This window comes from Acanthaster planci, linkage group LG01 (genome assembly GCF_054643075.1).
Source record: "Acanthaster planci isolate LZ-2023a linkage group LG01, COTS_SCS, whole genome shotgun sequence".
Classification (NCBI taxonomy): Eukaryota; Metazoa; Echinodermata; class Asteroidea; order Valvatida; family Acanthasteridae; genus Acanthaster; species Acanthaster planci.
In genome coordinates, this window is record NC_141777.1 from 31,740,625 (window position 1) to 31,760,626 (window position 20,002).

Consider the following 20,002-nt stretch of genomic DNA (forward strand, 5'->3'; position numbering starts at 1 on the left):
TGTCCCGGACCACCACGGTGACTAGCAAGGGCTGGACGGGGCCAGCGCCGGTATGTACCGACCGCACTGCCGCTCAGACCGCAATGTGATGAGCGCAATGATAAAGTCGCCGCACTGTGTACCATTGGCTCAGCGTAGAGACGGGGAGGACTGGGCTAGTTAGCAGGACAAGGGTGGCGGGGGACACGGGGGTGTCTCGCCCGGCAATCGGTTCGGACGTAGCGGTGACGGGCCGCTACGACTCTCACTAGCACCCTGGGCTAATTCGTACCGCTCTCGCATCGGTCCAAGCTAAGCTAGCTGGCCATTCATATGGTTACATTTCTTCGCCATAAGAATGGTTAATATCGCACTTCTCTCGGTAAGGGTCCAACCGCCGCACTACGTTGGGTTCCGCTCTCGCAATAAGGGTTTGGTCCGCCGCACCTGACCGACGAGCTAAGGAAAATCTGCTCTATTTATAGGATTCTAGAGGCTTAGGAATTAATAAAATATGAGCGTCGCTGAACAGCTCAACCAATGAAAATCTTCCATCTCAAAGGGTCACATGACTTCCTGCTAAAGTCGTGCGCAAGAATCTAAGGGTCGTGTGTAGCAATGTAAAATACAGAATAAGAAGTCACGTGTACAAAGTGTAGAGCCGGGTGCATGAAAGTGCTTACCCGGTCATCTCTAGCGAATGATTGACAGTTACAAAGTTTGAGGTTTCTGGACATTAGCATTTCAGGGAACCTTACCACGCCCAACCACGCAGCCACATGGAGGGGAATTTCGACATGCCAAAACTGAGCAGAGAAAACACAAGGATAAAGGAGTGAAGGAACACGCGATCATGCCAGAGTACAGCATGAATAACTTAATACAAAATTAGCGTCTCTGCTACATGTCCATAAGGCATAGCTGAGCTAAATAAGAGACCCTGAGAAATGCAAGGACCGAGAACAAGTAAAACTAGGGGGCGCTAGAATTCCGAGATTTGCGGGTGCGCAACACTATTCCCCCTCGAGTTTTTACAACGTCCTCGTTGTAAACGAAGGAAATAGAGTTCTTGTTCAAAAGTGGCGAAAAATTCACGAGTAGTTCATGGAAGCTGTAGTGTTCATTGGCAGTATAGAAAAAAACACTAAGAGTTCAGTTCATGAAGACTGCCACCGCGTTTTGGGCTACCACTACGGCAAAAGCTAGTCTTATCTACAAAACTCACGAAACTAGTGATAACGCTGAAAAACAGAAAATAAAAATCATAAGCAAATTTCACCACTGGTCGTCCTTGTAACCATGGTATCAAAAAAAATTATTTCAAAACAAAAGAGTCATAATTAGTCCATACAGTTGCGTTGACGATGCTGCAGCTTGCTAGGCTGACGGAACTGGCGATCCAGCTATTACGCAATCCAGTGTTGACTGCAGCAGTCGTAACCTCAAGGGGACATCACAGCGTGTAATGTACATGTATGTGGGCTATGCGAGATCCCTATATCTCGCGGGTTTCTGGCGGGAGCGAGAACTTCTCCGAGTGGAGTCAGCAGGGGCCTCAGATGTCGTCGGGGGGGGGGGTGCTGTGGCTTCAGCAGGCGGCTGATGCTTTGGGACATTGGTGACTCTGGAGCTGGATTTCTCTTGGGGGTTGGGTGAGAGACTGTTGGGTTGCTCGCACAGGTCACAGTTTTTAAGCAAAGTCTTTTGCAGGTCTCTCATCCATTTGGGGATGTCATCATCGCTGTAATACCGCTTCAGCCGATCATGGTGAATGACTTTGGCTTTTCCGCGTTGCTTAAGTCTGATCTCAAAAAGGAGATCACTAAGTGTTCGTAGAACAATGCAAGGTCCTTTCCACTTTGCGTGTTTGAGTTTTGGCGACAATCCCGGGGTTTTTGTACTGTCGCGCATGTACACAAAATCACCAGCTCGGTAGTTCTGTTGGGCAACACGCGGATCATGGTCCTTTTTCTGGCGTTGTGCTGACTTGCCCAAATGTTCACGAACTAGGCGATGAATTTTTTCCATTCGCTGTTTCAGTGAGATGACATAGTCGCATTGGTCTCGTGGTGCTTCATTGTTGGTTGGCCCACCGAGCACCAAGTCAATTGCAGTATGGGTTTCTCGACCGAACATGAGCATGTTTGGGGTGTATCCGGTCGTTTCATGCTGACTGCTTCTGTAAGCTGAAGTCAGGAGAGGGAGGTGAACATCCCAATTGCGTTGGTCGTCGTCAACGTAGGCTGAAATCATGTCAAGTAGCACTTGATTAAAACGTTCAGCTTGGCCATTTGATGAGGGATGATAGGGGGAAGTTCTCGTTTTGTGGATCTCGAGAAGTTTGCAGACTTGCTGAAACAGTTTGGATTCATAAGTTCGCCCTTGATCAGAATGGATATCGAGTGGGGCACCAAATCTGGAGATGAAATCGTAGACCAAACGATGAGCAACTGTCTCTGCTGTTTGATCTGGTATGGGGTATGCCTCCATCCATTTAGTGAACTGGTCACCGACAAGGAGAATATACTTGTTCCCTCTGACGGTTTCAGGGAGAGGGCCCAAGATATCGGTGACAAGTCTGTCCATTGGCGCACCTACCCGGTAGTCTTCAAGGGGAGCTCGCGGGGTGAGGTGTGGCCGCTTGCGAGCGCCACATGTAGCACATTTTCGGATCCACTCGCGCACTGACTCCTTCAACTTATACCAGTAAAACTGGCGTTTTGTCTTAGCTACAGTCTTCTTGACTCCAAGATGAGCAGATGTGACGGCATTGTGTGTTGCTTTGAGAACAGCATTCTGCAGTTCTTGTGGAACAACCAGTTGTAGATACGACTGGGTTTTATCAGATGTCACCCATCGTTTGCACAGGACGCCGTCTTTGAGCACAAGTTGTTGCCATAACAACCAGAGGTTTCTAGTGGCTGGACTCTCGCGTGCAATTCTGTCTCTGCTCGGCCTTTGGGAGGATTGTGTTATCGAGTCAATGATGAAACTGAGGTCAGGATCTGCTCTTTGAAGTGCAGCAATTTCCTCTGTGGTGTAGCCGCCGACCCAAGATGTAGCCCTTCCGGCGCGGGGACCGACAGGGGAGCTCAAAGGGGCACGAGCGCTCGTGACCTCGTCATCTTGGTCGTCTTGCTGTCCAGTTGGATTTAATTGTTCTGTAAGTTGCTGCCCGGCACTTAAACCGGCATTGGCATCCGTGTGGGGGATGCAGGGCACGTTACAGTTCAACTCTTTGCCATGTGGATCAGAGGATTCAGTTGCAGGTTTAGTTCGGTTCGAGGGCCGTACAACCCGAATGGCGGTGGGCATATTGGCTTGCCCGGGAGTTTCTCCAGTTGAGGCTGTGTTTACAAAACGGCTGTCAAGAACTCTTTCCTTGCAGTCGCCGGTGAACATATTGCACGAGCGCCAAATACTTTCACCTAGGTTGCGAACACGGCCGAGTAGGAGTGTTACCACTGTTGCCATCAGCACGAGGACTGTCACAAAGGACACGGGTGTGGCTGATTTTGGGGTGACGTCATTCGATGGTGACTCGTGTGGGGTACGAGTCAGGGTACTCAGAGGGGGTGGAACCTCAGCAGAAGTAGTGTACACGTTTCTGGCTGATAGGGGGATCACGTCGTCGACTTTATGAAAATCGGACCACAACTCACTTTTTGCGACACACTTGTCGCAACCACCACACGGCAGATCAGCGAGGATGGATGTCCCGTCATAGCACGGGCAATCGTCGGGGTCGCACGGCACCCTAGAGAGGGCATCTGCGTTGCCATGCTTCTTCCCCGCACGATGTTCGATCTTAAAGTCAAACTGGGCCATGATCTCCAGCCATCGGGCCATTTGGTCCACTGGGTCCCTGAAGGACATTACCCACCTCAGAGCACTGTGGTCAGTCCGGATCAGGAACTGTCTTCCAAGCAAATAGTGCCTGAAGTACTGAACAAAAGTCACAATGGCGAGTAGTTCTCTTCTGGTAGTACAGTATCGCCGTTGTGTTTTCGTCAGGGATCGGCTAGCATATGCTATCGGTCTTTCTTCTTCTCGTTGCGTCTGGTCACACCACTGAAGTTGTGACAGGGTTGCCCCGATGCCGGTATCAGAGGCATCGGTGTCGATGATGAAAAGTCCATCGTTGTTGGGATAAGACATTATTTCATCACAGGTCAATGCGGCCTTTAAAGTGTCAAAAGCCGTCTGACAGTCAGGGGTCCACTTAAACGTCTGTCCGGCCTCTAACAGACGGTTTAAGGGGCTTGCTATCGTGGCAAACTTGGCGATGAACCGACGATAGTATGAGCATAGTCCAAGAAAAGAGCGGACGTCTGTGATGTTTTTCGGTAGTGGCCAGTTCTGGACCGTAGAAACCTTGCTGGGGTCGGGCTTCACACCATCTTGGGTGATGATGTGGCCAAGAAAGAGAACTTCCTCACGGAATAGCTCACACTTACTTGGCTTGAGTTTGAGTCCAGCCCTGCCGAGTCGCAACAAAACTTCATCAAGTCGTTGTATGTGCTCTTGGAATGTGGAGGATAGAATGATGATGTCGTCCAGATATATCAGAAGCGTTTTCCACTGCAAGCCTTTCAGCACAAGCTCCATGCAGCGCTCAAACGTGCTGGGCGCGTTACAAAGTCCGAATGGCATTGTTACGTATTCATACAGGCCAGTCCGGGTCACAAACGCTGTTTTCGGACGATCTGCCTCTTTCACCTCAATTTGCCAGTATCCGGACTGCAAATCGAGCGTGCTGAAGATTTTAGCCCCGCTGAGGCAATCTAGACAGTCATCAACACGGGGTAAGGGGTACGCATCACGACGCGTCACATTGTTCAATTTGCGATAGTCGACACACGGGCGGGTTGTACCGTCCTTTTTCCGCACGAAAACCATTGGCGATGCCCAAGGGGATGTCGACTCTCTGATGACACCTGCCTTGAGCTGACTCTCGAGAACTTTCTCCTCCTCGCCCTGAAATGCCTTGGGGGGACGGCGGGGAGGCTGGCGTATGGGGCGAGCATCGCCGGTGTCAATAGCGTGTTGCACTACTGATGTTCTGCCCAAGTCCTCTGGGGACTTGGCAAAGCTGTTCTCGTGTTTGGATAACAGTTCGCGCAATGTCTTCTGCTGCTGAGGGGGCAAATTTTCGCAGCTCCGGTCATACAGAGAATTAAGATCTTCTGACCACTGACTAGAAGCTGCAGGAGAGTCAGGAGCGACAGGGACGTGTGAGTGGACTGCGAGTGTAGGCTGGTGTGCATGGACTCTACACGCACGTATCACGCGGAAAGCGTAATCCTCCTCGTTGTTCTCATGCTCGGCTATGAGTTCTATCTCATCAATCTCATGCAGGTATCCAAGCGCCGTACCCGCTTGGAGCTCAACGTCCTCGGGTGACGTGTTCATGAGTCTGACAGGTATGCCGATATCTTTTCGGCTGGGGTCAACAAGGGAACTGCCGACCACGAGACATTGCGTTCGACTTTCGCTTGGTGCCGGTTCTACAACTGCAAAGTTCGTGCCAAGTTTTTGATCGTCAGCGACACCTTCCGCTATCCACTCACTGCATGCGGGAATGACGGTGGTCTCTTTCAGTGCGATCTTCACGGCACATGGAGGAGTGCCTTTGATCGTCCACTTGAACCAGTTACCGGCAATTCGTATGCCGCCTCGTGCTTCTAACACGCAGTCATAGAAATAGAGGAAATCATAGCCGAGAATTCCTTCGTCTCCAATGGGAGCAACGTAAGCGTCCCACTGGAAACGTTGCTGTCCAATGGCCAAGTCGATAGTGGCCACGCCTTGGATGGCAATATGTTCATTGTTCGCAGTCTGTAGTTTCAAGGGCTCGCGAGGGGGCTGAAGATCAGGTCGCTTTTCGTCAGGAATTCTGCTGAAAAGTTCTGACGAAACTACAGTCACTGCTGCGCCTGTGTCGACTAAGAGTTCGGTCTCTGCACCGTTGATTTGCACCTGCAAAAATGCAGATATGCCACGGAATGGCTGTCGGGCCATTCTGATTATGTGTTCAGAGGGTGGGACCGTTACCAGGCCGGACGGCACGGTCCCAGTTAGTTTTCCGACTTAGGCTGAATGGCGACAGCCTCCTTGGCTGCCAGCTCAGGGCACTTGTTAGCGAAGTGGCCCGGTTCACCACACTTGAAGCAAGTGGAGTCAGATTTGCTTTTAGCATCGTTTCTGTCAGTAGGTTTGGATCCAGCTTTTGGCTTTTGGCCAGACCCATTTCCTTTGATCAACTTGACTATGCCATTTAATCGGCGATCAAGGTTGTCAGAAAACTGCTTCATCTGCTTCTGCGTGACGAACTCCTGCTTTGCCGTCGCCTCAGTGGTTGAAGCCGCTCCTTCGTGCTTTTCGGCAGGTTGAACAGCGTGAACACGAAGGGAAGTTTTCCCGGTGGAGAGATTTTCACGCAGACTGGTGTAGTTTTCAACGGCTGTTCTGGCCTCCTCCAGCGTTTGGGGGTTTGTCATGCCGATCGCTACGGTGGTTTGTTGATCGGGGAGCCCCTTTAAGAAATGTCGTAGGGCAATGCTCTCCCTCGTGTCAGCATCGGCTGTGGGGTATCCTCGCATGACAAGGCGGCGGATGTCCGCCACATATTCAGTCAGACTGTCTTTTGGGGACAGTTTCTTGGCTTCAAGTAGAGTGAGCCATGCGTTCTGAGTTCGCCTTTCTGCGAATCGGCTTTCCAACGCTGAATTGAGTTTATCAAAGTCATTGACAATGGAGGAGTCGAGTTGTAAAAAAACGAACTCGGCAGCCTTGCCTTTGAGGCTGCTCATGAGACGAAATTTCTTCTCCTCCATTGACCATTCACAGGCCTTTGCGAGGGCCATGAAAGGTCGAATGAAACCTTCCCATGCCCCAGTTCCATTGAATTCACCCTGCCTGGGTAAAGGGACTTCAAAGTTTTTGCTGGATTTGTCCATTTTATTAACTCGTACTGAGGATTCAAGGGGCTCAAAGTCTTTCACGGGGGAAAGTGTGGCGGTGGATGTGAGACTGGGTTGCGCTGGGGAGTCGCTCAGCAGATTCGGTGACTTCTCCGGCTGGGACTGGGGTGTAGAGGGCGCACTCGACTGCGTCAGTGCGGTGACCCGTCGCTCTGCTTCCGCAGCCCGCTTCTCTGCCTGGTCAAGTCGCTGCCTGAGAGTTTCCAGCTGGTCCGTGTGGTCGGCCAGGGTGACTGACTCGAAGGATAGGTCAAGGTCATCTCCCGCAGCCGAAGCGTTCAGCCGCCGCGATTTTTTGTACTTCTTCGGCATGGTCACTAGACGTGCAGGCTGCACGTACACTGAGTTCTGTGGTAGTTCAGAGAGTTCACGAAGGAGTGGTTGCTATAGTAACTCGGGCATATAGAGTAACCGCAGTCGCACAGTTTCGTGTATGGTACATGTACACATGCATATGACTCGCGTTCAAGCTACTTGGTGTTGTAACTTGCTTGAACAAAGCTAAATTCGAGCAATAAGTGTGATCGAGTAGTATTACATGTACTACAGTATACTGACATAAGTTTAGATCCCACCGCTGCCGCCAGTGTTGCGTTCCCTAAATATCAAGTCGATGGTAGCATGGACTTCATTAGTGTCTACGGGATGTGATATTTGGGGTCAACAATTTATTAAAGGGTGGACGTGAAACAAAGGGGTTTGGGTGACAGTCAAACTGTATGGTTGGTTTATTGCTCTCACTTCTCTTCATCAAAGTTCAATGTGGGTTTGAAGAAGGTGTAGCTTAACATAATACAACACACAAAAGGCAAAGTTATAGAGAGGCGAAGTCGTATATGAGTGTAACTAAACTACGGTTTGGCAGGACCATTGGAAATGCAAGTCAGACGGAGTGGGTACGGTACGTGTGTGTAGCATCGCACAGCTAGGCTACATTCATCGGGCTGGGCCGTGGTGGGAGCTGTCCCGGACCACCACGGTGACTAGCAAGGGCTGGACGGGGCCAGCGCCGGTATGTACCGACCGCACTGCCGCTCAGACCGCAATGTGATGAGCGCAATGATAAAGTCGCCGCACTGTGTACCATTGGCTCAGCGTAGAGACGGGGAGGACTGGGCTAGTTAGCAGGACAAGGGTGGCGGGGGACACGGGGGTGTCTCGCCCGGCAATCGGTTCGGACGTAGCGGTGACGGGCCGCTACGACTCTCACTAGCACCCTGGGCTAATTCGTACCGCTCTCGCATCGGTCCAAGCTAAGCTAGCTGGCCATTCATATGGTTACATTTCTTCGCCATAAGAATGGTTAATATCGCACTTCTCTCGGTAAGGGTCCAACCGCCGCACTACGTTGGGTTCCGCTCTCGCAATAAGGGTTTGGTCCGCCGCACCTGACCGACGAGCTAAGGAAAATCTGCTCTATTTATAGGATTCTAGAGGCTTAGGAATTAATAAAATATGAGCGTCGCTGAACAGCTCAACCAATGAAAATCTTCCATCTCAAAGGGTCACATGACTTCCTGCTAAAGTCGTGCGCAAGAATCTAAGGGTCGTGTGTAGCAATGTAAAATACAGAATAAGAAGTCACGTGTACAAAGTGTAGAGCCGGGTGCATGAAAGTGCTTACCCGGTCATCTCTAGCGAATGATTGACAGTTACAAAGTTTGAGGTTTCTGGACATTAGCATTTCAGGGAACCTTACCACGCCCAACCACGCAGCCACATGGAGGGGAATTTCGACATGCCAAAACTGAGCAGAGAAAACACAAGGATAAAGGAGTGAAGGAACACGCGATCATGCCAGAGTACAGCATGAATAACTTAATACAAAATTAGCGTCTCTGCTACATGTCCATAAGGCATAGCTGAGCTAAATAAGAGACCCTGAGAAATGCAAGGACCGAGAACAAGTAAAACTAGGGGGCGCTAGAATTCCGAGATTTGCGGGTGCGCAACACCTTTTACTGTTCTTGTGAAATGTCTATTCTTCCCAAGAAAGGTGGGTCTATATGTTAACTCTTCAGGTTGACATGCTCAATGAATGGACCAGTGTGCGAGATGTTTAACCATAAATGAACGTAACTACAAAACCTTTTGTCAGACTGAATTGAAACACTTGCAGTGTCTTTGCATGCGTACCAAATGCCCAAAACGATTGGTCACAGGACAACTGAGGGGGGTTGAATATCCCACCCCACCCCCAGCTTCAAGAAACCTCAAAAATTCTCCCGTAAAGGTCAATGTAATTAATTACTCAAAGTTTGACATTCATAGTACCTTATTCCATTTCTCATGTCAAACATGCCAAAAATTCATTTAAAACCAGTACTCGCATTGAAAATAGGAAACGGTCGACTTTTGTTAGCTTTGCTTTTATTTTTCTCACTACATGTAAATACCAGAAGTTGAATAAATCCCAGGTAACATGATCAAATATGACAGAAAATATAATTTATCCAGACCTGCCTTGAGTCTTCATGTCCCAAGTTAACTTAGAATTTGAATGGTATCCATTGTTTTTTAAGTGCACATATGGTATGATAGATGCAGCATTCGAACTGTGTGCCAGAACACAGCATGAGCATTGTCACTGACTAATGCAGTGCAGTTCAGTACAATGATGAGACCGAACCCTAATCACACAAAAGAGGTTTTGGTCCGCTGGGATGCACGCGAGTAGACCTTTTGTGTTTATCCCTCCATAACAAAAGCAGTTACCAGAAAGGTGGCTGCCGTGCAGAACCTCAATACTGAATGGGGATACAGGTGATGGTTGCCGCCATCAAATGTGCTCATTGGTGAGTTATGCCTTCACAAGACAAGGGAAGTTGTCATGAGCACCAAGTAGCATCACTGAACTGAGTGAAGATGTGTGCTTCACGCTGTGCTGGAGCACTTTTGCATATGCATCACGGGACAAACATTTTGGCCAATGCAATCCCGACTTTTTCATTTTGGTGCACAAACTCATTGACAGTGCACAGGAAACCTGAGAAAACTTTGTCACAGTGCAACAGTGCTTCCATTTAACACACTGACTGCCGACTTTGAGTCCTAGGAAATGAAAGGCTATTGTAATGTAAATTGAACATGCTGGCATCACTGAGAACACAAGGTACGCTGCTGGCAGTGGCGCGGGCGTACATCTTTTAAAATGCTCATGTTCACCTTGACACCCGAAAAGAACATGTACCGTTTAAATATGCACGCATGCATACATCACTGGGTAAATAGGAAGGGCCTGTGATTTTATGCACGGCAGTCAATGTGTTAAAAACCATCAGAGACCTAAACTGTGGAAGTCGGCATCTGCAGAAAAAAATGTAGGGTACAATAAGCCAGCTTTTTTCATTGTTTCGTGAAAGCAAATTAGAAACAAACAAAAGCAGCCAAATTTGGGGAGTGGATGCATACCTAACATCCGTGCAGTGGGGAATTTGCATGAGACATGCAAACAAGATGTGAGGTTAAATGTACCTAAAAGCCAACACAACGTAAGCTTGGGAATTCCAAAATTGTGAATTCCGCAAAAAATATCGGTAGGAGAATGAAATATCCTGTGTCACTTGAAACACTTTGAGCTCTTTCTGAGACTGACCATACATCTCAGTTGGTCACCCAAGGAATATCACTACCCCAAAAACAAAGCTTTTTTTATACTGCATTTAATGCTAATCTATTACAGCACTATCACACATTTCTCGTACACTATAACAACTACTTGATTCATTGTAATGATACTGTTCCTTCAAAAGCATGACTAAAAGCTGAATACATGTATTTCAAATGTGAATGGTACATGTAAATTGGAAGCTGCTATTTAGATCATACCTAAGTGAAGATATGTAGTATAGATCTAAAGGCTAACATGTGAGCAATGCTTCCAAAGGAATACCCTGACTATAACTGTGAAATACATAATTGAAAATGACAGACTTTGTATGATGCAGAAGATTTCTGTAATACCCCGGGATATCTCCTTTACAACTTTCACATTTCCTCCTTCGGTACACAGAAAATCTCCAGGCTACTAACAATTATCTGTTCAATCTGTAAGGATCAAAGTTCTATCCTGTGACAAAGGAGAAAGTTCTAAAGCTGGTATCAGGCATGTTCCAATCACAACTCATATAAATCATCTGCTTAAAATTGACTGCAACGTGCATGCCTATAAAGTTATAATCACAAACACATTCAGCACATTAAAAAAGGAATCTCACTGGTGAGCAGGGTGGGTGAGCACATTTTAAAAATTGGAAGAGTTTTGTAAGCAGCACCAAGAAATTTGGGCAACGTGGCGGAAGATGAGGTAATGTAGGTAGATAGTACTGGTGACTGACTTTCTAAGCATATTCCTTGCAAGAAAACAGAAAAAAACAAGGAATACATGTGAATTGTTTAAACCCAAAAGCCTTTTTTTGGCAAAGCAACAGAAGATAAGAATGAATGCAGTTTCAAACCTTACAACATATAAAATGAAATCATCTAATTACTGCAATTATCCAATCAAAACTAAAAAAGTGCCGTGAAGCTACAATTCCAACTGTCTGTACTTCTCTACTTAATGAATTTTCATGCACCTAACCAACTACCACGCCACAGTCAATTCATCATAGCAATACTGAACAAAACATGAAAGAACTTCAAAGCTTCACAGAAGTTTCTGAATATTTCTATCTACTTGGACAAAGGTTCGTCTCAATACATAATTTGCTGTCGATCATTTAATTTTATCACTGTGCATCATTACTTAAGGACAAGTTCGGCAAATTTGCTTTCTCCGACAATTCCAGATCACATTGACACTGTCACATGACCAGCCTCTGTCAAGAAGTGCCATTTGATACAGTTAAATGTCATAAACTCCCATCAAACATGATACAATTTTAAACACTCTAAAGCTAACAGCTACAAAAAAATCATAGCTCAAAGTACGATTTTGTTAGCATCATCAAGTTATGACTGAAACGTTTTGTCATTAAGCTGCTTTTCTACATTTCTCCTTTACTGAGTCCAAAGCTAGGCATAATTAGATTTTATCTTTTCTTATGCTTGAAAATGCACTATCCTTGTAAATACATGTACCTTCCACCTTTATTACACCAAGTTGAAATCACCTACTCACATAATAACACCAAAAGAAGTTTTCCATCTCTTTTATGACTACTTTATAATAACACATCCACAAATATCCATCACCACAATTACAAATGACAGAAAAATAGATGGTGAACTACCAAAAGATATTGCCTACATGCACGAATTTAGATATTCAAGCAATGAATACAGTAATTTCTTTTACATTTCTACTACTTGTTACAATAAGGAATAATATTGTGAAGGTATTCTACTTCAGGGTTAACCTGATGGTAACTCTTGTTGATGCATGTTGATCGTATCTTTTGGATTTTATTCATGCATAGAAGTTTTTTGTTACACTGAATAGTGAATAAAGATTAATCATCCAAATATCATGATTTTTTTAAACATCTGAACTTGGAGCTCGTTCTAGCAATGAAGCCGTCGTGTACCGTGTTGCTCTCAGAATGTTCTCCCCTCGCAATTGGTGTTAAACAGTTGGGGCTCTCTACGAGTACATTCCCACTGCCAAGAACTACAAGAGTGAAAATACAGTGTCATAATAAAGGTGATTCTTTCACAACAGTGAGTTCAGGCTCTCCTCAGAAGACACCACTTTGTATCTATTCTATAGTTGCTGCTCATGAATATAATTGTAAGTGGCTGCTCATGAATATTATAAGTGGCTGCTCATGAATATTATAAGTGCTGGCTCATGAATATTGTTATAAGTGCTGCTAATGAATATCATAAGTTGCTGCTCATGAATATTATTTGCAAATTTCAACTGGTAAGGGATAAGGTACCTGTGTTTGACTCCAAACACCAACACCAAAACAAAACCAAACCCCCCCCCCAAAAAAAATAACAACTGACCCCTGGATATTGTGAAAATAGGTAATAGATGTGATTTGTGGTAATGATTGTTTTACCTCATCCAGCTTGTACTGGGCCAATCCACGGGATGAATTCCGTTGGAAGGATTCTATTGGGGGAAAACAAAGACAAACTAACTGTATTTTGACTGGCTTCAGAATGAATATTCAAAGTAACCACATTGGTCATACGCATTAAAAATGTTAACCCTAAGGAAGTAAGGTAACAATTGCACTAGCATTTACTGAAATTTGATTTTGGCAGGTAGGCATCTGAACAGTTCAAGCACAACCAAAGTAACATGTTTTGTCATAATGGAAATTAAGAGTTCATCCTGCTGATTGTGAAAGAGTATTTATGGTATTAAAGTCCTTGGGAGGATACATTATAACAATTGCACTCAGGAGAGCAACTGGTTGCCAGCTGTGCTAAACTCACTGGAAATTATGGTTTAACCACTTTGAGACACCAGTTTAAAGCACTGCCTAAGCAGCATATTACTTCAATGGTCATTACAAAAATAAAAAAGAGCAACAGACAGAGCCAAACAAAGAACCATCAACTCACCAATCAAGTGCTTGAGCTTGATGACACAGGAAATGAACTCATCAAAGTTGATCAACCCTTTCTTGTTGGCAAAGCGCAGCACTAGTGCTCCCAGGGTCTGGTTGCTGACAGAGTAGCCTGCAGTGTGCAGACATCAAAACAGAAAAAAATCAACCATGTCATTGGCTCACTTAATGTTGTGAACTGCGTATGTGTATTACCTTGGTGCTTTGTTGAAATCACCGGCCCCGAGAGGAATTGCTTGCAGCACAAGACTCTCCTGGCTCAGAATATGAGAATAGTCAAACAGCTCTGGTGAAGTTAATATATCCCCACATAAAAATACTGAATTAAGTGATCCACACGCCACTGTCAACACTGAGAAAAATAGTCAGGGGAAGAAATAAAAATCATCTTTCAAGTGTCTGGGATTTGCTTATCAACCCATTCAAAGAAATAACCAGACCAATCAACGACGACTTGAAACATTTCCCCACCCTAATGCACTTACCAATGGACCTCAGAGCATCACGCAGTTCCATTGTATTGAAAGAACCAGATTTATCTTGATCATACTTCTGGAACACAAGCTATTGAAAAGAAAGTCATAAAAATCAAAGCCTTCAAAAGGACAATTAACTGAAACAAACAAATCCCACTCCAGTCAATTTCTTTGTTAATCTTTACACTCATTAGTAAGAACCTAGTCAGTTTCCCTATATAATTTGTTTCATGATTTGTTTCATGTTCAAAAAGTGGTATCCTCTTAGAGTGATCCTTGTTTACCACTTTCCAGGTTGTATCATGTTATTGGGGCATGATCCCTGGCTACATGGTGTTTCAGGTTTAATGGCTTTTGGCTAGCGCCCCCAAAGTGAGATATTGACAAATGGGAAGAGCCACCAATACAGGGCTGGATAGCTCAGTTAGTAGAGCACTGGTACGGTATTCCAGAGGCCGCAGGTTCCAATCCCACTGCAGTCAATTTTTTGGTTCATCTTTACAATCTCATGAAACAGAAATTCTTAAATATTTCCTAGCCCAGCATCTGAAAGAAGCCCCTTTCTTTACTGACTAATTAATGCTACAAGATGAAGGAGCGACTGGTTTGAAATTAGAAACAGCTGGCATTTTGCTTTGAAAGAAGTCAACTGATTCAGAGCATGTCCGTCCCATCCAACAACTGCAATGGTCCTCACCTTCCACTTCCTGATGTTCATCCACACATCCATGAACTCCTCAAAGCCTAGCTTGCCAGAACGATCCTCCTAAATATGCTGTGTTAAGGACAATTACAGTCCTTAGGAAACTATTGGAACCAGTCCCCAAACCAGACAATCTTGCCTAATTTTAATTTTGATGCTGTCAGTGTAGGAATGTCTCCATTGAGCTGCAACTGCATAATTTCAGCTGCAGCCGGGTATGACACTACTTCTGAAGCCCTTGGCTAGCACCCGGTATCAAAACTTTCCGACTCTGCGTGAGATTAGACAAGGGGTCTGACTAGTACTAACACACTGTGCTTGCACTTTGCACATGATCACAGTGAGTATTCTGACCCACTACAGTGGGTTAGAATACTCTATCCCTAGTTGACAGTGTTTGTTGCTTGTGCAACAAAGTAACCCAGGGTAGTTTGGTAACCAGACTATCTGCTTTGTGATGCTTCTGTAAATTAATCAATCCCGCAGTGACCAGACTCTCAGTAAAGAAACATGTGCATATCCTGGCAAGCAAGACTGTTCACATGAGCCACCATAGACCAAGAACTACAGATCTGTGAAACTACAAATTTACCAGTGCAATTGTGGGATGCACGTCCTCTTAAACATTGTACAAGAAATGCAACAGAAAACAACCAACCAAACTGTACAATTCATCAATTTGTGGATTCATTTGAAAAAATACAAACAACAACATATGGACATGAAAACAAGAAACTTCTGAATGTGTGATCGTCAAGATTTGGTAGAATGTCTAGGTCCAAGGATACATCACAGGCTGCCACAATGGACTTGCAGGCATCAATAGAGAAGCCATCTGACCCAGCCAACTCTGATCATCAAAAGGGAAATGTCTGAGTTAATTGATGATATGAAATTGGAAATGAAGAGAGGAACTTAAGGAACAGAGGAAATCCGAATCAAAACTTCCATTTTCTTGTTCCCTGCCCCAAAAAGAAGAAAAGACTTGAACCATTTAAAACTTCTGATCCCAGTTTTCCTAATGGTAAAGTTCACCGTAAGAAGGTACAGTGTTTTTAAATGTTTTGTTCCAAACATACTGACTAAGCACAAGTTAGAGTTGTAAAATTAGTGAAAATGACATTTACAATCCAATGTCAGTTTTGCAGAAATTACGTACCACATTAGATGAAATATCACCAAACCCCTTTTTAAGTAAGAAACTTTGTCACAAACAACTGTAACTCAAATGCAACAATATTTTAACTAGTGTGCACGACTGATTAAAAATAAAAACACACCTTTCGTGCTTAGTAAAAACCAAAAACACACACCACAAAAAACCTTTTTCAGAGGCCCTTAAACTTGTCCACTACTGGTTTATTAAAATGACATTAATGATGTCTAGCACTCGGGAATGCCGAGTACAGCAATAACGTGCAAGCTGGAAGGTACATTTAACAATTGTTGACTGCTGTGGTGTGGGATATAATGTTTTGAACACCCTCGGGCACGCATAGCGCCCTCAGCTTTGGAGGGTGTTTACAATGTCATATCCCACACCACAGCGGTCAACAAGTGTTTTGTCACACCTCTGTCTTAAAAGAATTTATCCAAAGAAACAAGCTGAACACCGTCGGTAGAATAAGATGTCTCAAGGTGAGTGTGACATGTGGATATGTCGCCCTGTCATGTGTTTGTTCTGGGCCAACAAACGGACAGTATCTAAGACAGAGGTATGACATGTGAAAATATGGTCAACTCCACGCAATATATGTTTTGCTCTTTGTGCAAATAGTGGACAAGTTTCAAAGCCCCATTCAATCGACATGTGCAAATTAGAACACATATTACTTATACTCATACGCATATTCAAGCTTCACAAAACAACCAACTCTACTTCTCAAAGCATTCTCTAGTCAAGCACATTTATCTTTTTTTCAGTGCATAGTCGTGCTTTTTGTTAATACACAAACTGCCTAGCACAGAAAAGGAACAGCGGCACTCAAGAGCCTCTTCTGAGCAAAACGCCCATTTTCTAACCGATGTTAACATCTTTAACAGGCAATGAATAAAAGCATTCGGTTTGAGCAAATTTTGTCACTTTTTAAACTACATTTTACAGGAATTGGCTGTAGCAACAGATATTTTCATGACAAGCAAGCAACAACAATATACACGGCACGGGGTAGATTTGCCAACACACAACATGTGCAATTTCAGGCACAATTTCAGTGTCATGAAGAGTTTGTTGAGATGGGAGATGTTCCTTTCATGTAATAATCCACTGAATCAAACAACGGGGTAGATTTGCCAACACACAACATGTGCAATCTCAGGCACAATTCTAGTGTCATGAAGAGTTTGTTGAGATGGGAGATGTTCCTTTCATGTAATAATCCACTGAATCAAACAATGGCTAACTCGGTATTAAAAAATGAGGTTAAGGAGGTAAAAAAATTAGAAAAGGCAAGTGCTGTTTGATGGAAGAGGCAGACCTTCATTATTTCCACATCCCCTTTGTTTACAGTTCCTATGAAGAGATAATGTATCAAAGCTTTGCATCTGCAGACTAACTGTTGCTTTCATTTAACTGAAATGAATTTCAATTTTCAAAGTTTAATGATATTCACAATTTTCAAGCCAGGCCTCTTAGGAAAGTGGGTGAATGACACCAACTAGGACCAGACTGCATCAATATCATGTCAGGTTTCCACTTCTTAATCTTGGTGATTCAAATATCTACATTTATAACTACACTGCAGTGTGACTGCCTGCATAAAGTTGGCATTTACTCTGAGTGTGAACCCATCTTAAGGCAAACCAATACAGGTAATAACAACATAGGACTGTCTCCAAGTGGACACTTCACACTGCAGAGAATGTTTACTAAACTGCCTAGCACGCAAGTCTTTGAAGATTTGATGGTAGGTTTGGCTCATGAGTTACTTGCTGGTAGAAGCCATATCCAATGAACACAAACCATTCCACAAACATACAAAACATCAACACGGTGGATAGATACATGGACACTAAACCTTGAAAAGTGTTAATGGACTGACATAATTATGTAGTAGGATTAGTCAAAAAAAAATAACATCAGAGGAACAAATGTGATGGTTACGACAAAAACAGTGTGTATCCCTGGTAACTCTTGGAAATGGAAGGTTAAAAGGTAATATCATCTGTAACAGTTGTTGCTTTTAATGAACCATATACTGTGTCATGATGGACAAAAAATATACATATGAGTAAATAGAAATGGGTTTGTTAAACAATTGTTGTAGTCAAAAAACATGTGCACAAAAATTCAACAAGTCTTCGGAGTTCGTGTTGAACATACTGGACAAAGTCTTCCACGGATGTACATGTACAAATCTGAAAACAGTCAGGAAAATTCTGACATCGCCGCAGGAACAGCTTTTAAAACACAAAGCTACGAAGTTATTAATATGTGCAGAATACTACAGTGATGTGGACCATACCATTTCACGGCCCCACCGCGTGTGAACAAGACAGAACCAAGCCAAAACCAAACATACCAGCATTAATCAAAGTGAGTTGTGTTAGCAACAAAGCACTGGGCATAGCTCACCACTAGATCTATGTAAATCTATTGAGGCAATGGATGTAAATGTATCAGCATCAGAAATTTGGACATGTAAAAGAGATGGGGGAAAAAAGCCAGTCAACAAAATGCAGGACACACACATGTATACAGAATACTATGCAAACACTAGGAACACCTGTAAAAGCAAATTACTATTACTTTTGAGTTTATAACATCTGCTGCACACGTTATACATGGACACACTTCCAATTCCCTGTAAATACATGCGAACAACGTCAGGGTATTTGCACGATTTTTATCTCATCTGCATTTGCTGCACATATGGGGTTTTTTCGGAGGTGGTAGTCTTGAAATTGGTATTGTGATACTGAGTCAAAATGATGATACCAATTTCACTTTAAGAATCCTGTTTATCTATGTGCCAAAATACCACACTTATAAACGTCAAAGGATTTTGACATGAAGGGTCCTATAACAGTTACATGAATGCAGGAGATTGGATTTGATGTGCAGGAGTAACATAAAACAAAAGCAAATTGAGAAACAGACTGGTGTTTATTGCAGAGTGGCACCTTCAATGACCTGCAACTAAAACCATGGCGATGCCTACAATGCCACGAAGAAACCAGACAGTAACGGCTGCTGTCTAACAACTGCTGTCAAAAACTAAAAATCAGGTATGGAAGGGAATTAAACTGCAGACAAGGCGGGCACACGGCAAATAAAGCAGAAATTACGGACCACGAGAAGCGACCAAAACCACAAGCTGTCCTGCTAGTAATGCTCACCACCTCCCTCCGTATCTGCCTCCATGATGGATGGGGTTGAGAAAGAGTAGCCACATGCAACATTAACCCCCAAAAAAATGAGTAGAAGATTGCATTCCAGGGGGGAAAAGAGATGGCAGGTAAGTAATGGATGGAAAATAACATGCACCATTAGCAAAAAATCTTTATAAAGAGGTTTACAAATGTCCTTCCTCATAAGAATAATTGATTGTTACAAAAAAATCTATGCACATAAACATGTACATGTACAAAGAGTAGGCTTATCTTCAAGAAGAAACAAGGTCTCACTTTGTGCATGGTAATTACACACAACCCCACATTGTAGTTGTGGAGACCACACTATTTAGTGGAGACATTGGAGACGCTAAATTCTTGACAATCTTGTTCAATTTCACAAAAGACGACACTTGTTTCCAGATTGGGACACCGGCTAGGGAAAATGAAGACTGACAAGCTATTTGTTGATTTATGAAATAAGCTACTTGTGGATTTATACAGTATGTGGGAGATGTCTGCTACTTGCTTTATTTTGAGTTTTCAAAATTCATCATCATCCGGTTTCTGTTTTTGACTTTTACTTTAATAGTTCAATGCATTTTGAATATTAAACAGGGTTCCACTGCCCGTCTGCACCACGTGTTTGTATCTATCATCTAGCTACAATAGTGACTTGAACTTAAAAGGTGGTATCCTGGTATTCTGTGACTTCTCAAATGATGCACTGCTCCAAAGATGTAAAGCAAATCAGGTACTTTTCATGGAGGTACTAGCTAGGCATGTAAAATTGGTAGATTTGAGAGAGACTGAAAGTACCCTCCAGTTCTTATCAGAAACATACAAAAGAGGTATTTTGCATGGTATTACTGCAAACCTATACACCTGCAAACACCTGCTGTGTTTCACTGCTTGACATTTTCACAAGCTTGAATGTTAACAAGGACTGTGTATGCATTTTATTTGGTGTCATTTCTCTTCCACAGGTTACATTGTGCATTTTGG

At 44.0% G+C, this 20,002-nt stretch overlaps 1 protein-coding gene across 5 annotated transcripts in view; it reads right to left on the reverse strand.

Annotated features, from left to right (window-relative positions):
* Positions 1-9,315: 9,315 nt before the first annotated feature.
* Positions 9,316-20,002, reverse strand: part of LOC110976795 (calpain-B-like) — a 48,755-nt gene continuing 38,068 nt past the window's right edge. For 3 of the 5 annotated variants that reach the window (XM_022230381.2, XM_022230377.2, XM_022230380.2), the window contains 7 exons: positions 18,240-18,257; positions 15,454-15,515; positions 14,660-14,728; positions 13,972-14,050; positions 13,482-13,598; positions 12,971-13,023; positions 9,316-12,573 (listed from right to left, as the gene is read on the reverse strand). In XM_022230381.2, coding sequence (XP_022086073.2) covers positions 12,547-12,573; positions 12,971-13,023; positions 13,482-13,598; positions 13,972-14,050; positions 14,660-14,728; positions 15,454-15,515; positions 18,240-18,257 — 425 coding nt within the window. In that variant the 3' untranslated portion in view covers positions 9,316-12,546. Of the gene's footprint in view, positions 12,574-12,970; positions 13,024-13,481; positions 13,599-13,971; positions 14,051-14,659; positions 14,729-15,453; positions 15,516-18,239; positions 18,258-19,003; positions 19,019-20,002 lie in introns of all 5 variants that reach the window. The other 2 variants (XM_022230378.2, XM_022230379.2) reach the window with 2 other exon arrangements.